This window comes from Rhipicephalus microplus, chromosome 9 (assembly GCF_043290135.1).
Source record: "Rhipicephalus microplus isolate Deutch F79 chromosome 9, USDA_Rmic, whole genome shotgun sequence".
Taxonomy (NCBI): domain Eukaryota; kingdom Metazoa; phylum Arthropoda; class Arachnida; order Ixodida; family Ixodidae; genus Rhipicephalus; species Rhipicephalus microplus.
The window spans coordinates 82,771,539-82,791,610 of record NC_134708.1 but is presented as its reverse complement, the minus strand read 5'-3'; the positions used below and the strand labels follow the sequence as shown (position 1 = coordinate 82,791,610).

General features: G+C 47.7%; 1 protein-coding gene across 1 annotated transcript in view; it reads right to left on the bottom strand.

Moving 5' to 3' along the window:
* Positions 1-2,728: 2,728 nt before the first annotated feature.
* The window catches only part of LOC119163173 (D-aspartate oxidase), a 28,624-nt gene continuing 11,280 nt past the window's right edge, over positions 2,729-20,072 (bottom strand). Inside the window, exons 7-11 of the mRNA XM_037415120.2 lie at positions 8,668-8,769; positions 7,328-7,389; positions 5,953-6,070; positions 4,136-4,234; positions 2,729-2,969 (exon numbers count right to left, since the gene is read on the bottom strand). Of these exons, the coding sequence (XP_037271017.2) occupies positions 2,829-2,969; positions 4,136-4,234; positions 5,953-6,070; positions 7,328-7,389; positions 8,668-8,769 (522 nt within the window). The 3' untranslated portion in view covers positions 2,729-2,828. The remainder of the gene's footprint in view (positions 2,970-4,135; positions 4,235-5,952; positions 6,071-7,327; positions 7,390-8,667; positions 8,770-20,072) is intronic.

The window sequence follows — 20,072 nt, the reverse complement described above, 5'->3', positions numbered from 1 at the left end:
GAAGTGGTCCCAACAGCGTTAGAACCTCCGAACACGCCGTAAATGACAGGTGCTAGAGCGTCGTTGGTACGCGTGGAGGAGACTGATGGTTGGGAGCTAATTGTCGTTCGACCGGTCTGTATCGTGTCTGTCGTCGTCTCGGCGTGACTCGAACTAGCTGCATCACTTATGGTGGTGTGTTGTTCGGTGACGTCATTGCTCTCACCTGTCCCGTTGGATATGTTTACAGCCTTCTTATTGCGGCTGAGGAAGTCCTCAATATTCTTACGCGCCGCAGACAGGCATTCGTCCGCCTCGGGGCCGAAGGCACTCGCGGTGGCCGAGGCGAGCGCTCCGTCCAAGGTCAAGATACCCACGCCGCATCCGTCGCGCAGATGCGCCACCACATTCACTCTGGCCACGGGCTTCGCGCAGCAGCCGCAATAGACGACGTGGTAGTCACACTCTCGGTAGTAGTGCTCAATCATTTCGAGCATGTGGCCTACGTAGGGGCACCCAAACGCCCTGTTGAGGCAGTAGGACTTGCACGATCCGACGTACCCTTCGGAGGCAGAGTCCCAGCCGACGTCCATGTTCCCGAACTCTTTGTCGTCAAAGGGGCAGATGGCTACGGTCGAGTTCCGCATCAGGTCGTTCATGCAGGCGGTGCAGAACACGTGGCGACAGCCGAGGCTGAACGTGACGTCTGGCACTACGCTGCAGACGCTGCATACGTGGTGGCTTGGAATCGAGCTGACGAAATCTATGCGCTTCCAGTCCGCCTTGGGCGAGAAGCCGACGCAGGTGTAACGGTGGGCCGCCATTGCGGCCGCGTACTTCTGCGTGCTTTGTTGTTGCGACCGGCGTTGCGTACCTGAACGCGAGCACTAAGGCAAGTCGCAGACTCCGGTGTTTTGCAATCCGACACTGGGACAAACAGATGGAAGTGGGTCTCGATTAAGGTCGCAACGGAAGAGGCGCCGCTATCGCCACGCTCCGATAGTGGCGGCCGCCCGAGCACCCGTATACCTCGCAAGGAGATAAAGTCGCATCGATGACGCACTTCTCGCTGAAAGCTGGGGCACGTTTTCTTGCGCTGTCCGCAAAATGTGGTACGGTCTCTGGCTTTGGACATGGTCTATGCGGCGAGATGAAAGTAATAATATCAGTTCGCACGAAAACACACTCGACGTTTCGAAACGAATACACACAAAACTCTTTCGCTGTTCTTGTTAGCTTGAAAGATCTAGTTTTAGAAAAGTAAAGTTATTTTTGAATTCGATCACAAGTAGCACAACGAGTTACTCAAGAACAAGGAATAATTGCACGCTGGGGCTGCAGCTGTGAATTAGTGAAATTGTTTTCCGTAATGAGGTGCGTTCGCTGAGCGTAGCCGCAGGACTCTGACGCTGTGTACTTTTCACCGTTGTAATGTGGTTTGTTCGACATATGTGATGCAAGAGTCATTAGAATACCTTTTTTTACAACTCCGCTTTCGGCATGACTGCTGCTTATAATTTCAAGTCGCTTGGTTTCTTTTCGCAACATCTTCGGGAAATCAACAGGTGTTCTTTTCAACCCGGTATGAAGAGTCTTAGGTACACCGTATAGTACAAATTTATATTTTAAGCTAGCTTTGACAAAGCAATAGGTGGCCTTCCCAGTATTATATAGTCGATAGTGAGTCTTCATGCCCGTAACCGTGCTCACTGGAATTAAGCACAGACTCCCCGCCCCCCCATTTGAACCACTAATAGGGGGGGAGGACACTAATTAATAATATAGACAACAAACAAACGAAATTGCGCTTCAACTTTTTAAAATACCTACGAAACTATTGCTGCCTCAAAAGCAATTGCTGAGTATATAAATTTGTACCATACGGTGTACCTATAGGCGCTTCATGCCCAGTTTAAGAGGACGCCTATGGTCGAAAAATACCAAGCCATTCGGGAGAAGCAGCAGCAGTCATGCCTAAAGCGGAGTTTTAATGAAGAAGGTGTTACAATCACATGTCTTAAGAATCTGACCTCTTCGGCTACTGCTTAATGCACGAAGCTATGTCTATGCATTTTTAAACAATAATGGCGACAGACGTGCCCTAGTTTAGCATTGCTAGAGCTGTTTACATTTTTACCCCCAGCAATCCTACAACAAAACACAAGCTTTTGCAGTGAGCGCGTCATTTTTTTCATTTTGATTCTTTTTCACGTCTTGCGTAGCTTATTTTCTTTGGGACTAATCCAAGTGGAGGGGGAGGGGGGTTGCGTTGTGTGAGTCTCTTGCTTCAATGCCTCATTTACGTAGTTAGTGGGGGGGGGGGGGCTTGACAACAGTAAAGCAGGGCTATAGTTACACGCCACGAAAACCCTTGACCTCTAACCACGTCTTTCACTTAATGCAAAGAAAGGAAACAACAAGGAAGTCCGCCGTGGTGGATCAATAGCCACGGTGCTTGGGTTTTATACCGGCTGCGGCAATCACAGTTCAATGAAGGCGAAATGCTGCCGGTCCGTGTACTGCGCGATCTGAGCGCGCGTTAAAGAACAGCTGATCAACATTTCGGGAGCCTTCCTCTATGGCGTCCCTTACAATCGTATTTTTGTTCTGGGGCGTGAAATTGCTGCATAGTGAAAAACAACAAAAAAGAAAAACAACCTACATACAATGTTGCAGTAAGGGGGGCTGAGCGAAACAGGGCAACAGCATCACCGCTGGACGATCTTCGCAGCGTGAAACTGGCGGCATATTCATTTTTTTTCTTCATTATTTATCATGTAAGACGCCGAGACGAAGACGCACACAGAACCGTCTTCCGTAATGTGCCACACTCTCGGAAGGTCGGCAGATCACAGCTTGGCTCTTGTCTTGAGCGAGTCCGGCGAACGCTCGCTGATCGCGTCTCGCACCAGGCGAACCACGTCGCCCGCACATCCCCAGGCGATGGTGATTCCCGAGCCTCCGTGGCCGTAATTGTGAATGACGGGGACCTGCGCCGAGGTGACGTGACAAAGGACAGTTGAGGCAGTCACGTTTACCACGCAAGGAAAGAGTCGGACCTGTTTTGTTTTTTATCTGTGATTCAGTTGGAACTGCACAACATTGCTATCTAAAATCAAATGGCCGTCAGCTCTACGTGTGGTTAGGATACCTCTCAAGCCTTTCTCACTGACCCTACATATATTCTTCGGCACACAGTAAACACGCAGCTGTCTATCCTTTTTATTTTGTGTGTCGTCACACCCTGCGCCATTCATAGTGCAGTGCTGCAATTGGGATACTTTTCTTCAGACATCCTTCCAGTATTGTTTTCTCTATTCAAGAAACGACTAATGAAGGGAAATTAATCAATGACTCAGAAGGCATTCCACGACTCGAATTGGCGACAATGGAGATAGACAATAGAAAAGGAAACGCAGAGTGGTCAACCAGAATAACTGAAAAAACTTTCAATTCAGTTTCACTGCACCGCAATAATTACCAGAGGCCACTTTTTCTATATAACAAAACTACGGTGGGTTCTACGTACGAAAAACTTCCATTCATCAATTTGACATAACAGCGTAACTCAACTAAATAGAGAAAATATTTTTTTATTTGTCTTTATTACTGCCCCAAAGATTGTCGTTAACCATTTAAAAACCGCTGGCGCTACTGAAAAAGCTGTTGTGAAGGCAGCGAGAAATGCCTGTTTTTCCTGATTTTTGACAATTGTTGACACATTTCATGAAACACCAGGTGTAGGTTCTGAGAGCGGCCGCTGACATCTCCAGCAAACTCACTTTAACAATAGGTGGTTTAATTATAGCTATAAAATAAAACAACGGCTACATCCAGGCACCATGTGGAAGCGTTGGGACGGTGACATTCTCTTATTGGCGTATCTGTATTCCTAATCGTGACGGCTTACCGCTCTTCCATAGTTCAGACTCCTAATCGTTACACTTTTTCTAAGCACATTGGGCATATCGTTTGCAAGAACAGTGCATAGATTTTTTCGTTGATTTCCGTGACTTGCAGGGTGTTGTCATGCCAAGGAAAGCTGCAGATGAATTGAAATCACGACACTCCTTGTCGGGTGAGTTATTTGCCCTGCGTGATGTTCCCATAGCGAAAAAAGCGGGTCTATGAGAGCAACGAAAAACTAGGTGCACACCTTTCCACCACCATGTTTGAAGGTGAGATCCTCCCGCTCGATCCTGACGGGATTTCTCCCGGGACGAAGGCCCACGAAGTGTCCTATCACCTTGGCATTCTGCACATTGTTCCAGTAAGAAAGACGCGTATCAGGGCAAGCCTTTGAACCGTTATGTCCTCACGCATATTTTCGTATCTCGTGAACAGGCAGTTATAGCAAGAAGATAGAGCGAACTGAGTGCACTGATCGTATCGTCTCAAACATAATACGTCCAGTAAGTTCTCATAATGTATCAGCTTGTCGAAACATTGTCTCTTGTGGACACGACACTGTATAAGTAGCACGTTTTCTGCATAACGTCTATATTCTGAGATCGACTGGACTGCAAACTTCTACTTTGTACTTTTAACACATTTGGGGAGGGGTTTTTAATAGTCAACTTACGTCCACATATACGTTTTTTCTAATTCTACGCGACCTCGATGGGTAATACCATGAAGATGAGAAAAAAAGTCAATAACCGCCGTGGGGAGGGTGAGGGGGGAGTCCTTCAACTCTGCACGTTTACAAGTGATGAGTGACGTGGCCTTGGGTGAGGGGGTGCATCATCTTCAACGATCAGGCAGCCAGTGCACAATTTCAATGAAAAAAAAAATAAATGTTTCACCTCAAGGGCGAAGCAGTTATTGCGATGTTAAGCGAAGCCAGAACCTCGTTTTAATGTAGTCGAATGCCACCCCACAAAACGCTCACTTAAGAAAATACAGTCGCTTCAAGAAGAGCAGCCGTTTTCGCACAGTCTCTTCACGTCGAAAGCGAAGCATGTAGAAGGATATACGAACCCACTGCTGATGCCTGCCGTCATAGCGCACGCCATTGATCCCAATTGAACCCTCTTAAGTATGGAGTTTCCTATATATACGCTCGAGGAGACTCTGGTACTATAGTGACCATGGCAGCTTCAACTCATGGCGCTTCAGTGAGCATAGGAATGACGGGTAGTACATGAATTCGTACTTTACGTTCCGTCTGGCTTCGCGTGGTTTGAAGGTGCTTTGTCCTGGAACAACAATCGGCAATAGTGTATCAGTTACGCTTCACCACCGTAATTTTTTAAGCTCGCCAATTCAAATCTGTTTGAGAAGTTCAAAACGGTTTGTTCTTTTATTTGAAACAAAACCTAAACACTACAATAAACGAAGCCACCGCTGCGTTCGAGGCCCGCAAGCACGACGAATAGGCAGATCCATGTGTCTACCCATCATTCCCATGGTCGCTGAACGATAGCAGTGCTAGAGTCATATCTAGTTAATTTTAGGAAACTATGCTTATAAGTTGCTGCTTGAGCGGAATATTTCTCTCCCACCCCCCACTTGCTCCTTCATTCTCAAGTACGGCGGGACGATTTCCCTGCTTCGGCAGCAACTGGTGACGTCCGTTGTGAGTAGACATCACCGCAATAAGCTTTAGTGTCCCGGGTTATCATACGCCATGCACGGCACAGGAAAAGATCAGCTTTTGAAGTTCCCTGATCAGATGAACTCGTCCGACAGTAATTAGTGCGAAAGCGGCAATCAGTACTGTAATAAAATGTTCGCAGCCGTCAGAAATTTAACGCTTATCCGATGCAGTAGTCCAAGCAACATTATGATTTGCTAATATGTAATAGCTAGAGGCTTATACACAACATAAGTATACAAACCACGCCAAAGAAAAATTTATAAAATATACAAGGGCTTATACGCAACACAAGTAGCGGCATGTCGTGCGCATGCAGACAACCGGTCTTTATGAAATTCCCACAATCTTTCGCATTACACAAACGCACGGCATACCTTGAGACTCGGGGCAAGCTCGAGGCAGCCGTTCCAGATTTTCCTGCCGATGTCCTTGTCTGGAATGAGCGAAGTCTGATCCACGTCCTTGGTGCCACCCAACATGACGTCGTCGATGCTGAGTACGAGAGCATAGGCCGACTTTCGTTACCATAACGATGATCAGTGCATACGCGTTATATTCGTTTCATGATCGGCGTTGTTGTGCGAGACGGCTGTGTTATGGAGAGTCTTTTACCTACTGGCCGAGACGTGGCTATTACGTCGGGACTCCTGAATTATACTTTGCCGTTTGAAAAGACAGCATATAGAAATGTCATTTGGCGTGAGAAGCATTGTCAACTGTTGTAAGCGCTATAAATATGGAATCAGAATGAATGAAACGGTAGCTGGTGGTGAACGACATCTTTATTGGTAGGGACGCTGCACTATATGAAGCACTGCTGAGAGGAGGGCTGAGTGGAGATGCACAGGAAGATATTCCGGAATGCAAACATCGAAATACATGCGCTGTAAGCCTAAAATACAGATACTGATTTACGTTTGTTTGGGAATCATGGGATATTTCAAAGATACATTTGTGAAAAGGCTGGAAAAGTATCTCGGAATACAGATAAAAAATACACGCACTATTACTGGTATACCTATTATTTCGAGGAGGTCGATACTCTGAAAAGACAATTATTAAATGCCGCTTAACATTGTGGATATTGTTGCAGCGTATGGAAACTTGCTAGTAATCTTATCAACAACAAACACCATTGTGTTGAGAGACATTTGTTTAACACTGAAGATCTGCTTTGCTGAGAGGAGTGTTCCGTTACCTGCCCTAAGGCAACAGAATTGTGTCAGTCTATCGGTAAAAAGCGTTGGTCCAGCCTTAACACAAGACTCGCGAACTCACCAAGTGACAAAACATCAGCTAACTTAGAGGAACCTGCCCATTTCTTTTGTGTGGGTCATTTCTGAAGGCAATTTGAGAAATGTTTCGAGAAACATGTCGATGCTGATCTCCAGAATTACTAAAATGTGGACGTCAATACTGAGAGATCCATTTTTTAAAGTGATTGAGGTCATCCAGACAACACAAAACATCCTCGAGATAGCCTCAACTGGTCAAGACGTCCTCGTGCTGTAGAGTAAACCCCTAGGACAACCTTTGTACAACCGTTGTCGTAGTCATGTCTGTGCAGTTCATGAACATGCTCACGAGCATACTTATTAAACAAAATTTTAAAAAGAATGACGAGGCAAAGATGGTATGCGGGCCAAGCCGCTAGCGAGAAGTTCACGGCGCGCGTGTTTCAGACTCGCGGTCTCTGTAATAAACGTTAGCGAGACGACAATCATCGAGAGAAAAAAAAAAAGAACTCACTTTGGTATGACGTGGAAGTCTTCCCCCGCTATGATTGCGTGCTTGATCCAAGGGGCGTGCACCTATAGCGAGAACGAAAGATGACAGGACTGGAGAGTGAGAAAGAGAGCAACATTGTTCGGTACACAATCTCAATGTAGTGCTTTTTGTTTCCTAACTAGCCTTATACCGGACGAAGCAAAAAAAAATCGGATTGATCATAAACAATGAGATATAAATCCCTGCAGTAGAGTTCAACAAACAGTCCACCCAACTTTGCCAGATACAATGCAGAATGGCAACAGAGAGCGAAAACGGCTCGAGTGTGCAGTCGATAGCGGAGGTTTTTTGAAACGCGTGACCTAAAGTGAAATCTTTGGGTGGCTGTGGTGAGCACAAACTTCCGCGGTTGTGCGAACTCGGCGATTTGTCTGCCCATGGTTAAACATGCAAGTAGCTGACGTCACTGTGCATTCTTGATTGATATGTGGGGTTTAACGTCCCAAAACCACCATATGATTATGAGAGACGCCGTAGTGGAGGGCTCCGGAAATTTCGACCACGTGGGGTTCATTAACGTGCACCCAAATCTGAGCACACGGGCCTACAACATTTCCGCCTCCATCGGAAACGCAGCCGCCGCAGCCGGGATTCGAACCCGCGACCTGCGGGTCAGTAGCCGAGTACCTTAGCCACCAGACCACCGCGGCGGGGCACACTGTGCATTCTTACCCACTGTGTAAGCACCAATAACAGCTTTGTTCTAGGTATGATGTCGACATCCCGTGTAGGAAAGTGTGAAACTGGACGCACAGACATTGTATGGTCAGTTTTTTTTATATCACAATGACGCGCTGTGTTTTTGTTTTCTCCTTGCCATGTAAGCGTTGCTGATTTTTCGTAGTGCGGCTAAAGTGTTATTAACGTAATATTGAATGCTGTTAATTTCTTTTGGTGAACAATCCTTTTGTTATGCAAAAGCGCAAATGGTCAGAGGAGTGAAGACGACGAAGACCAGTGATAGCGTTCGCCATGAACTCTATGGAACTTAAGTAGTCAGCTTTTCTGTAAATATATTCGTTACCCCTCTCCACTGATGTGGTTTATTCTGCAACATTGTTAAATCAAGTGAATAAGTACTATCAGAACACCAGCTAAAAAATGAATGGTCTGTCGTTTTGAAAATAACGTAGCCCAGTTTAGGTCACCAAGGCGACATTTTCATGACAGTCACAAAAATGTACAGGAAGCTTATCAGGTGAACCACTAAAACAATCCTTCGCTCGGGCAGTGGTTTGGAGTAGGACGATGGCAACCGAAGTAAGAGAGAAGTGAAAGACGAACAAGCCATAGTATCTCACCCTGATCGTCTGGCCTCGGATGGCGTGCACCTTGGGATCATGGACAAGCGTACCGGCGCCGAAGCCCGTGCAGTTGACGATGACGTCATACTCGTCTGCAAGCTGCAAGAAACAGTCGTATGAGCGATAGAGCTTCATAATCGTGTCACGTGGTCGTGACTTCGACGAAAGCAACAGTCGGCGTGTCAAAGAAGAAACCTTATTTGGCCGAACTTGTGGCCGGGAAACTGACCTTGACAATCTTGAGGAAAGCGCGAGATTTTCTCGAGTCGATGTGCGTTTCAGGTGAAGAACAATTTGCGAATTTGAAAACGCGAAGGGTCGAGTCGAGGAGCGTTTTAGAATTGATTTGATTGGTTTGTGGGGTTTAACGTCCCAAAATCACCATATGATTATTAGAGACGCCCTAGTGACGGGCTCCGGATAATTAGACCACCTGCGGGGTTCTTTAACGTGCACCCAAATCTGAGCACACGGGCCTACAGCATTTCCGCCTCCATCGGAAATGCAGCTGCAGCAGCCGGGATTCGATCCCGTGACCTGCGGGTCAGCAGCCGAGTACCTTAGCCACTAGACCACCGCGGCGGGGCCGTTTTAGAATACGGGGGTGAAGATCAGGAGAGCTATTATCACTGTGTACTACTCATAGACATGTCCAATTTGGCCTCCCCTGATTGGCAGGAGCTGGCGAGCAGCGCACCGCCTGTTTACGGCCTTCCTTCTGCAACGCCGTTTTGACGCCACGCAACTTTCACAACTGTCGACACAAATGAGAATGACAGAATGCCTTTCCCATCAACAAATGCTGCCCCCATAGATCCGCTTTTGGTCGCACCACTCCGAGGCCGTCCTCTCATCACGTTAGCCCTCGTATTAGGTTTAACGTGGCCGCCCACCTGAAGCACATGAAAGGTCGGTATAAGCATTCCCTGCATCGCTCTTCAAACATCTCAACACGTTCATACGCACGTCAAGTTTGTTTAGGAGTCATGTTACTTTACATTTTGTCTACATAGGTTCGTTGTACACTATATAGGAATGGGCTGGCGGGTTCGGTGCGTCGACGTGGTCAAGGGCACAATGACGTCAAAACTAGGCGTATTTTTGCGTTACTGAACGCATTCCGACGAGTCGGACATGTCCAGGGATTTGACACCGCGAGAATAGCTCCACAGACTATTATACCAACACAAACTGACACTCATGGCACTGAATAGAGCGTTGGCCGTTGATAATATCACCCTTGGCTACGCATGTCGGCACGTGTCGTCGAACATTCGAGAATCGAGCGTTATCTCTGTTGGCCGAGCTCGTTCCAGAAAATAAACTCAGCTGTTAGCGTTCGTGCGCTTAAGCCGGACAGATGATCGGAAAACTATATAGAATGCTCTAGCCCTCTTATTCATAAACGCTCCTTGACTCAAATCACGTCATTCACTTGACAGCGTTGAACACTGCGCCGCTGACCGAAAGTGACTGCGCGTTTCTTAAGGATCGCTGCAGATTATCGCTGATATGCAGTGACTTGCTCAGCCTGGGGACTGTGCTCCCGCCGAATTTCTCAACTCGATGTGAAGCGTATGCTGTAGGCCCGTGTGCTCAGATTTGGGTGCACGCTAAAGAACCCCAGGTGGCCAAAATTTCCGGAGCTTCCACTACGGCGTCTCTCATAATCATATTGTAACGCACTCTTCAATGAGCTCTTTTAATAGGCTAACGTAGGCAGGGCGAACTTGTGCCCGAGAATAATAACACAGCTAGATTATCTCGAGGATTCACTTCTGCCTCTTCTTCTACGTTCTTCTTTTTTCCAACACGGTTCGCGCGCAGCTGGGTCCCGCAAGCTCGTGCGTCGCAAGTCATCTAGAAGGCACAAGTATTTGCTAGCGCGCGTAATTTGAAGTCACATTGTGTCATTGCCCCTCTTTCCAGAGTGCATCGTCCCTGTGCTTGTGTCGAACTGGTTGCATGGCAGTCATTCACAAACCCTCGTCGGGGATGTCGTTAACGTCAAAGAACGTTGTATCTTCGGCTTTCATTGCCTGTCGTGATATGGTTTCATCCTGACGACATGCACAGTTTCCGTGCGATGCCGCCGTCGGGATGAAATATCCTGTCCCTCTGGCATAACTTCGTAGTTGAGTCAGCTGACGCGGCGGAGCACTCTGTACGGACCAAAATAGCGGCGAAGCAGTTTTTCTGACAGGCCACGTATTCGTACGGGAATTCACAACCCTACTCTGTCTCCTGGTGCGTACTGGACGTCCCTTAGTCGCAGATTGTATCGGTGCGTGTTGGTTTTCTGCTGTTGGAGAATGCTATATCGTGCCAGTGGTTTCTTCTGCTCTTTTTATGTAGTCGTGAACGTCATAGTCATTCTCGAACGCATCGTCAATAGGTAACATTGCATTGAAAGGTGTCATTACTGTCCGGCCAAAAACAAGTTGCAATGGCGTCATCCGTGCTGTCTCTTGCGTTGCGGTGTTATAGGCGAATGTTGCATAGGGTAATATTTTACCCCAAGTACAGTGTTCTATATCCAAGTACATTGACAACATATCAGCGAACTTTCTGTTCAGTCGTTCGGTAAGACCATTCGCTTGAGGGTGATATGCCTTTGTTTTCCTATGATTGGTGTGCGTCAATTTCATAACACATTTCACAAGATCGGCCGTAAATGCAGTTTCGCGGTTCGGGATCAACGCTCTTGGAGCTCCGTGCCACAGCACGATGTTGGAGGTTAAGAATTAGGCTACTTCAACGGCTGATCCTTTACCAAAAGTGGTTGTCTCGGCATATCGGCTTAGATACTCGGTCGCAACTATTATCCTCCGTTTCCCCGATGACGACGTAGAAAACGGGCCCAGTATGTCCATTAACACTTGTGTAAATGGGGCCTCTGGTGGTTCTTTCGGTTGAAGAAGACCTGCTGGTGTTAGCGGAGGGGTTTTATGTCTTTGGCAGTCCCAGCAAGTTCTGACATTGTGTCGTACAGAGTTAAGCAACTTCGGCCAGTATTTAGTGCGGATGTGGGTTAGCGTTCTGTTCACTCCTAATTGTGCGGCTGATGGATCGTCGTGGTAAGCCTCCGAAATATCTGGTTGCAGAAGTGAAGGGATGACAAGCAGGAGTGTTGCTGTATTGTTGTCAAAGTTTATTATATACAAGATGTTGTTTCGTAGGATGAACGCTGACAAGCCGCTGGCAAAAGGTCGTGGAACATCGACAGTCTGTCCTTGTAGGTACTTGATCAAGAGGAGTATCTCAGGGTCGGATCGCTGCTGATGTGCCATCTCTGATGGTGTCACAGCTCCCAAGAAAATAAAATCTTCACCATCCTTGGTGGAAGCAGAAGCAGCAGGTTGAATCGGAGCACGTGGCAAGCAGTCCGCATCACTGTGCTTGCGACCCGACTTGTACACAAGCGTGATATACTCCTGTAATCGCAAGCTCCATCGTGCAAGCAGTCTACATGGGTCCTTGAGATTAGCCAGCCAGCGTAGCGAATGATGGTCGCTTATAGCTCGAAAAGGCCTACCATATAAATATGGTCGAAACTTGCTAATAGCCCATACCACGGCAAGGCATTCTTTTTCGGTCGCTGAGTAGTTCACCTCAGCTTTCGAAAGAGTGCACTGGCATACGCAATGACTCGTTCTTGTCCGTTTCGCCATTGGATGAGTACGGCCCCAAGACCTAAAATGCTTGCATCCGTGTGTATATTGGTTTCCGCTTCCTCGTCAAAATGCGCCAGAACAGGATGGCTTTGAAGGCACTTTCGTAGTTCATTGAAGGCATCCTCTTGTTCGGCAAGCCATACGAAAGGCATTTCTTCTTTTGTCAGCCGCGTCAGTGGTTCAGCAATTCGTGAAAATTTTTTTTAACGAACCGTCGATAATAGGCACAGAGACCTAAAAATCGCCTAACAGCCTTTTTGTCTGTTGGCTTCGGAAATCTTGCTACGGCCTCAGTTTTTGCAGGGTCTGGGCGGACGCCTTCTGCACTGATGACATGGCCGAGAAAAAGGAGCTCACGGAAGCCTAAATGACATTTCTGCGGTTTTATCGTCAAGTCCGCTGATTTGATCACAGTGAGCACGGCCCAGAGCCTTTCCAAATGTTTCTCAAAGGTAGCAGAGAAAACTACAACATCGTCGAGATAAACCAGGCATGACTGCCATTTAAGACCACAAAGCACTGTGTCCATCATCCGTTGGAATGTGGCCGGTGCTAAACAAAGGCCAAAAGGGAGTACCTTGAACTCGTATAAGCCGTCCGGTGTCACAAACGCTGTCTTTTCGCGATCTCTTTCGTCAACTTCTATCTGCCAATATCCACTTTTAAGATCCAATGAGGAAAAATACCTGACATTTCGCAGCCATTTCAGAGTGTCATCAATTCTTGGCAAAAGATAAACATCCCGTTTGGTGACGGCATTCAGCTTCCGATAATCAACGCAGAAACGTAAGGTTTGGTCTTTTTTCTTCACAAGAACAACAGGTGACGCCCATGGACTTGATGAAGGCTGGACTACACCGTCTTTGAGGATTTCTTTAACCTGATTACCAATAGCTTCTCCTTCTCTTGGTGACACTCGGTAGGGATGCTTGTGTATTGGCCTCACTGACTCGTCGACAATGATGCGATATTTGGCGATAGGAGTGCGTCGAACCTTAGATGACAACGAGAAACATTCGGCGAATTCCCTTAAAAGACCCTCTATTTGCTCTTTTTCGCTTGGTAGTAGGCCTGGCTCGATGTCGATGGCTGCAACGACAGACTCGACGTCTTCGAAATCAGACTGTTTGGTTTCGAAAGTGCGCAGCTCCGTAACCTGGACGAAATCATTCAGACTGGTGATGACTGTTCCTTTTGCAACGTGCTGCACCTCATTTCCAAAGTTTGTGAGTAGAACATTTGCACATCCGTCACGTAACTTAACAAGGCCTCGTGCCATGCAGATCCCTTTTTGGAGTAGTAAGGCAGGTTGTTGTCAGCAAATCCTTCGAATTCACTGAATGCTTTGTTGGTTACTGCGATAGATATGTTCGATCTTGGCGGCACCATGACGCCATCCTCTGCAATACAAAAATCATATACGTTTTCTTCCGTTTCAAAGGTAGCAATCGCGTGCCTAGTCGAGAACGAGACGGAAGATTCTCGCAAGTTAATTACAGCGCCATTAGCTTGTAAGAAATTCATGCCGATAATCAAGTCTCTTGAGCATTCCGGCAGCACAATAAAACTGGTGACGTACGTGAAACCCCGTATTCCGATTCTTGCTGTGCATATTCCAGTAGGGTCTTATGAGGTACCCTTCTGCTGTGCGAACTTGTGGTCCCTTCCAAGGAGTCAGCACTTTCTTTAGTATTTTAGAAAGTCCGCTACTCATCACTGAATAATCTGCGCCGGTATCTACCAGTCCGATGACTTCGTAGCCGTCAACGAACACATGTAAATCGGAAGCAACGTCATTATCGATGCACCGGTTTCTGAATCGGTCGTCGTTCAGAGTCAGCCATGGAGGTTTTTCTGCATTAGCGTCGGCAGCGGCCTTTCCTCCACAGGTCGCTGACTAGTTTTCCCGACGCGGGCTTGGGGAACGAGACCTTGGGGAGCTTGCTGAAGGTCGGGGGCTAGGCGATCTATACCTCCCTGTTGTCGTTGCGCGAGGTTGGTGTCGTTGGAAGCCACTTGAGGTTTGATGACCTGACAGGTATTCTTCAATTTCCAAGGGACGTTCACCATTTCGTGGTCGAGGTGCATTAATAGGAAAACCACGTAGTCCTGCCTGGCGGTAGTGGCACGTTCGGTAGAGATGACCAGGCTTCCCACAGTGTTGTGATTTGTGGGGTTTAACGTCCCAAACCACCATTTGATTATGAGAGACGCCGTAGTGGAGGACTCCGGAAATTTTGACCACCTGGGGTTCTTTAACGTGCACCCAAATCTGAATACACGGGCCTACAACATTTCCGCCTCCATCGGAAATGCAGCCGCCGCAGCCGGGAATCGAACCCGCGACCTGCGGCTCAGCAGCCGAGTACCTTAGCCACTAGACCACCGCGGCGGGGCCTTCCCACAGTGTTAACACAGCGGTATCCTGTCGGGAGTGCGCCAGACATCGCTCTTCCTTAGTCTCCTCTCTGGCGTTGGCTGCAGGGTGCTCGGCGGCATCGGGTACTGCATAGATGTTGCCACAGCGACTTCCGCACGTCCTGGAGATCCTCTCAGTAGCACATCGGCATACGTCATTCACGTCTGATGTTGTAGTGGTGGTTCTGCCTGTGCGTTGCTCGAAGGTTCGCGTACCACCTGCCTGACCTCCTCCCGGATCACATCGGCCAGAGACGAAAACATTGGAGCGTTCTGGTCAAGGCGCTGCTTCTGGAGGTCTCCTCACACAACAGACCGCACCAGCTCGCTTAGTGCTTCCATTCCGATACCGAAGACTGGTGGCAACATGTCCAAAGATGTTACGATCGCATCCCGGTTGTATAACCTTGCTCGCTGTTGTAGCGTCCTTTCCATTGTAGTCGCCTCGGAACGAAACTCGGCGACGGTGCGCGGCGGGCTTCGAATTAGTCCGGCAAAGAGTTCTTGCTTCACGCCTCGCATTAGATGGCGCAGCTTTCTGTCTTCGCTCATATTTGAATCCGCTTGGCGGAATAAGCGAGACATGTCTTCCAGAAACATGGCGACAGTTTCGTTATTTCGCTGATTTCTTGTCTGGAGCGCAGCTTCAGCTCTCTCTTTGCGGTCTGTGTTCGGGAAAACAGTGAGCAGCTTCCGTCGAAAATCATTCCATGACCAGAAGGTAGCTTCGTGGTTTTCATACCACGTTCGTGCGCTATCTTCCACTGCGAAGTAAACACTTCCAAGTTTGCGCTCTTCCCCATATCCGTTAGCCTTTGCGACGCGTTCAAAGTGCTCAAGCCAGTCCTCTGCGTCCTCGTAGCTTTCGCCGTGGAAAGGCTTTGGTAGCATTGGCTAGTTTACTACAATGTTGGCTGGAGTGACCTGAGCTGTCATGTCGGTTGCGCACTCGTTCACAGCCGTTGATGTACCAAGGGAAGTCGATAAAGGTGAAAATTCAGGACCCTCACCACGTAGGTGTCGACTGCAGCGCTGATGAACAGGCGTCAGCTCGTTGGGTCGAAATCGCTGTGGTTCTGGACTGTGCTCCGTCCCTCGAGAGGGGCTTGGCATCATACCCAGCACCTCCACCAGATTTGTAACGCACTCTTCAATGAGCTCTTTCAATAGGCTAACGTAGGCAGGGCGAACTTGTGCCCGAGAATAATAACACAGCTAGATTGTCTCGAGGATTCACTTCTGTCTCTTCTTCTGCGTTCTTCTTTTTTCCAACACGGTTCGCGCGCAGCTGGGTCCCGCAAGCTCGTGCGTCGTAAATCATCTAGAAGGCACAAGTATTTGCTAGCGCGCGTAATTTAAAGTCACATTGTGTCAATACGGTGGTTTTGGGACGTAAAACCCCACATATCAATCAAATCACAGTGCAGGTTCTGCGCCAATGAAACAGGCACCAGGTACCACATGGTGCGCGAATGTCCATACAATTTACCTTTGCAACTCAGGACACAACACAACATGGACCGCTGGGAGGCAGTTCCCTTCAGCTCGGATCCGAAGAGACAAGAGGCCCCCGTGAAACGGACGAGGACAGCGGCCCATCCACTTACTGATCTACTCTATTGAACGTTTTATTCTCTCAAAGTGAAGCGTTCAGTGAAGGGACGTTCAAGAATACGGGGATCAGATACTTTGGAGCATACCTCGCAAGGTAATATCTACAAGACAATACGGTAGCAACATAGACAAAGAAAGGAGCGCACTTCCATAGGAGCCGCAAGTCATGACACCTCATGAGGCAGCACGTTAATGATAGACTCGAGAAGTGTATGTTGGGGTGCTAGTTGGTAAGACATTATTCAAAAAAATATATAACTGCGCTAAAGACGAGACAGGAGAAATGAAGTGGCAGGATGGCTGCAGTCCTGCCCACTTCTATCGTCCTGTGCACTTCGTTTCTCGTGTCTCATCCTTAGCGCAGTTAATTTTGTATTTTTAATGATGGGTGGGACATGTATTTTCCCGAACGTTCGTTCTTTCGGCTCCATCCCCATGGCCTGGAGCCGCTTTGCCACAACACGTAGTTCAGCCAAAGCTCAGTAGCCCTATACCTCACCAGCTTGACCATTTTAGTCTCACCAATTTAAGTTACGTCAGAAGGTTCAGAACAAACCATTTTTCTTTAAAAGAGCGGAGCTCTTTCGGCTTTTCATTGTGCTGCGGGTAGTGCGAAAAGAATGTATCATCATCTTGAACTGGTGCACAATCTCTTTGTCCTCTCCTGCTTCACTCCCACAAAACGAGCGCCAATTATGTGATATCACGCATCACCTGTCGTACTGCGACAGAAATCACGTAATAACGTATACTATAGCATAAGCCACGTAACTAAAATCACATGACGTCACTTGTCATCTAGTCAAGGAGATACGGCTAGTCAGCTATGCTTGCGGACGTGCACGTTAAAGAACCCCAGGTGGTCGAAATTTCCGGTGCCCTCCACTACTGCGTCTCTCATAATCGCATGGTGGTTTTGCGGACAACTTTTCTTCGTAACGAAGGGAAAGCTATGGAGGTGGAGCTACTGCACATTTACTCCTCTGCCAAGCAGTTCGGTTCGGCCGGCGCTTGGAATGATGCGCGCGCGTTCGAATAACATTGCATTCAATTTACTACGTCGCCTTAGACAGACATTTTTCAGGAAGTTGTCATAAGCTTCTTCGGTGAGTCGTTGAAGTAGCTGGAGGATGACCCAAAGACGAAGGCACCGTTTTGACAGTGAGGTGTAAGTAAAACGAGCGACGCTTTTACTAGTGCCACATTCCGAAATTACACTGCATGAAGTAAAAGAATTATGAATGTGTCATTGGTGTGTTCTGCGGCTCCTTATAAACAACATCCCGTAGAAAACAAACTGATGTTCAGAAGAATGCGTTGCTGGGCTAGGTGGCCACTATTGCCAGCTGCGCACGTTTGTAAGAAGGTCGCAGGTTAGGTTTCTGCCCACGGCAATTTACCTTTTCGTCCACTTTCCTTTCTTCACAATTACGTTATAATTACTCCTAATAACATCCTCCATACTTTTCTTGGTATAATTTGATTGTCACTTCTCATTATTAATGTGTCTAACACAGAAAACGAGCTCTTAAATTTACCCTTTTTTCCCTTCAGGAATATACAAAGCCGCTCAAGTGTTTGAAGCCGCAAGCACAAAGTTGGGTGAAATCGGTGCACTATCTATCATTCCCATGGTGGCTGAGCGGTCACAGTGCCCGAATTACCTTGGGTAAACATTGCAGGAAAAGTTTCAGAAGGCAAGCACGACCACTGTTCCATGTTCTTAGATGTAGATCCCTTCCAGTGAAGCACTGACCAAGGCAGCACGTCGACGTGCGTGGAGTATACCGGGTCGTTAGGGTGAACTAGTAAATAAATGAACGAATAAATAAATGAATAAATATGAATATATATATAATTTCACGTCATCTTCCCAAAGGTATCCCTAATGGGATGCGAAGCAGCAGCGTTGCACACGAGTGGCATCACGGGTTGAACGGCGCTAACGCAGGTGCTGCGGTAAGCGCTGGAAGATACGTTTGACGTAATGGCTGTTGTGGGCCTTGTCGTTTCTTCAGAGTGGACACTGTCGCTAGACCAGAGCTGACGCGCGTTTTGCCTTGTCTACCATGGCCTTGGGATCGGTGAAGCGCACGCTAAGAGGTTCCCGAAGACATTCGACGTCGAAGTTGGCGAAAACTAAATTGATGCACGTTCCCCTTTTCGTGGAGGGTAGTTTCCGTTTCGCCGACACGCACTTGAGCGGGGCGACAGCTGCGGGTGCTGCGACGAGCACGCCGCAGGCGAGGAAGAGAGTGACGTCAGCGCGCACTGCGAGGGGAGCGTGACGTCAACGCGCAGCTGCGACATGACCGATTAGGCACTGATCCAACAACTGCGGCGAAGGGAGCGCATTGCGGCGCGTTCGTACGGACGCATGGAGGGTCAGCGTTACACGGGCTAGTCAAAGTGCTGCTTCGCATATAATCAATATCTGTCGCAGCTTGTGAGGGAACCATCTACACAGAAAACCGTGCAAATATAATACGAAATTTTCGAGACGCACCCTTGACTGAGTGAAAAGTGAATGAGTTTTCAGAAAATCTTAAAAACTGGTACTGATCGAGATGCTGCCGATTCCTCGCTGCTGTAATACACGACGCCGAGCAACAACTCGTACAATCACTTCTGCAGAGATATCGTTGCGGGATAGCACGCCAACATGGAGGAGGTGCTGGCACGCGCAAGGGAAGTTTTTATCTGAAGTAACGAGTGCCCGGCTGCTGCTATACTCCGATCGGATGCGTGGTGTTGTCCTCCACGTGCAATGATAAGATGCGCGGCTAAAAGGTCGACTGCGCAATGCCCACAAGAAAGCGAAACACACTGCCTATCGATGTCAATTAGACGTAGTTCGACTGCGGCTTCTTGTCATGGCATGTGCACTGTGGAGCCTAACATATGAAATGAAGACAGAGTGTTTGGGAAAAGTGTAGTTGTAGTCGATGCCTGTGGGTGTGTGTAAGCAGCCATTACTGGGATTTAGCGTATAGTAGGAATCAGACTTGTACACATCACAGAAGATAACTAACCAATCACAATTACTACTTTCCTTAAAATTATTGACAGTAATCAACGAAAGCCTCAGAAAATTAACTGAGCGTTGCAGAAGTGTAATCGATTATATTAACGTTAGCTTCCTTCGAAATTCAATTGCCGTAACTCAATAACGTAAGTTCAGTCGGCCTACAACGAACAACTGTAGTTCGCATGTCATATGGAAGACTGGAGGCTTGCATGAAGTAGGGGCTTTTGTTATATTGTGTTACATATTCCTAACCATCAACGGGCGTTAATTCTCAAAGTTGTTACTAATTATTCCACGCTTCCTCCTAAATATGTCGGCTGGTATGCACTGAACGCTCTTGCAATGCATGCGCTGGGGGGAAGGGTGGGATAAAATTGCAGCAGCACGTTGCGCACCCGCTGGTAGCTGCGCAGCACTTCGATGCTAATTTCCATGTCATTTATGAATCGTCACACTTCGCTGTTGCTGGCGCTCTGGTAGATTTTGTAGGTAAGGCGCCAACGTGAAAGTAAAAAAAAATGGCTTTGTAAGGGTCGACCTCCCGTCTGACAGGACGGGGGGTCCCTATAGAGTGGTATCATTTTTATGAATGAGAAGTGCAGTAGAAGGCTGACAGCATTTTCTCTTTTTCGCAATAAAAGCTACCGTAATAATAAACAAGCTCGCCC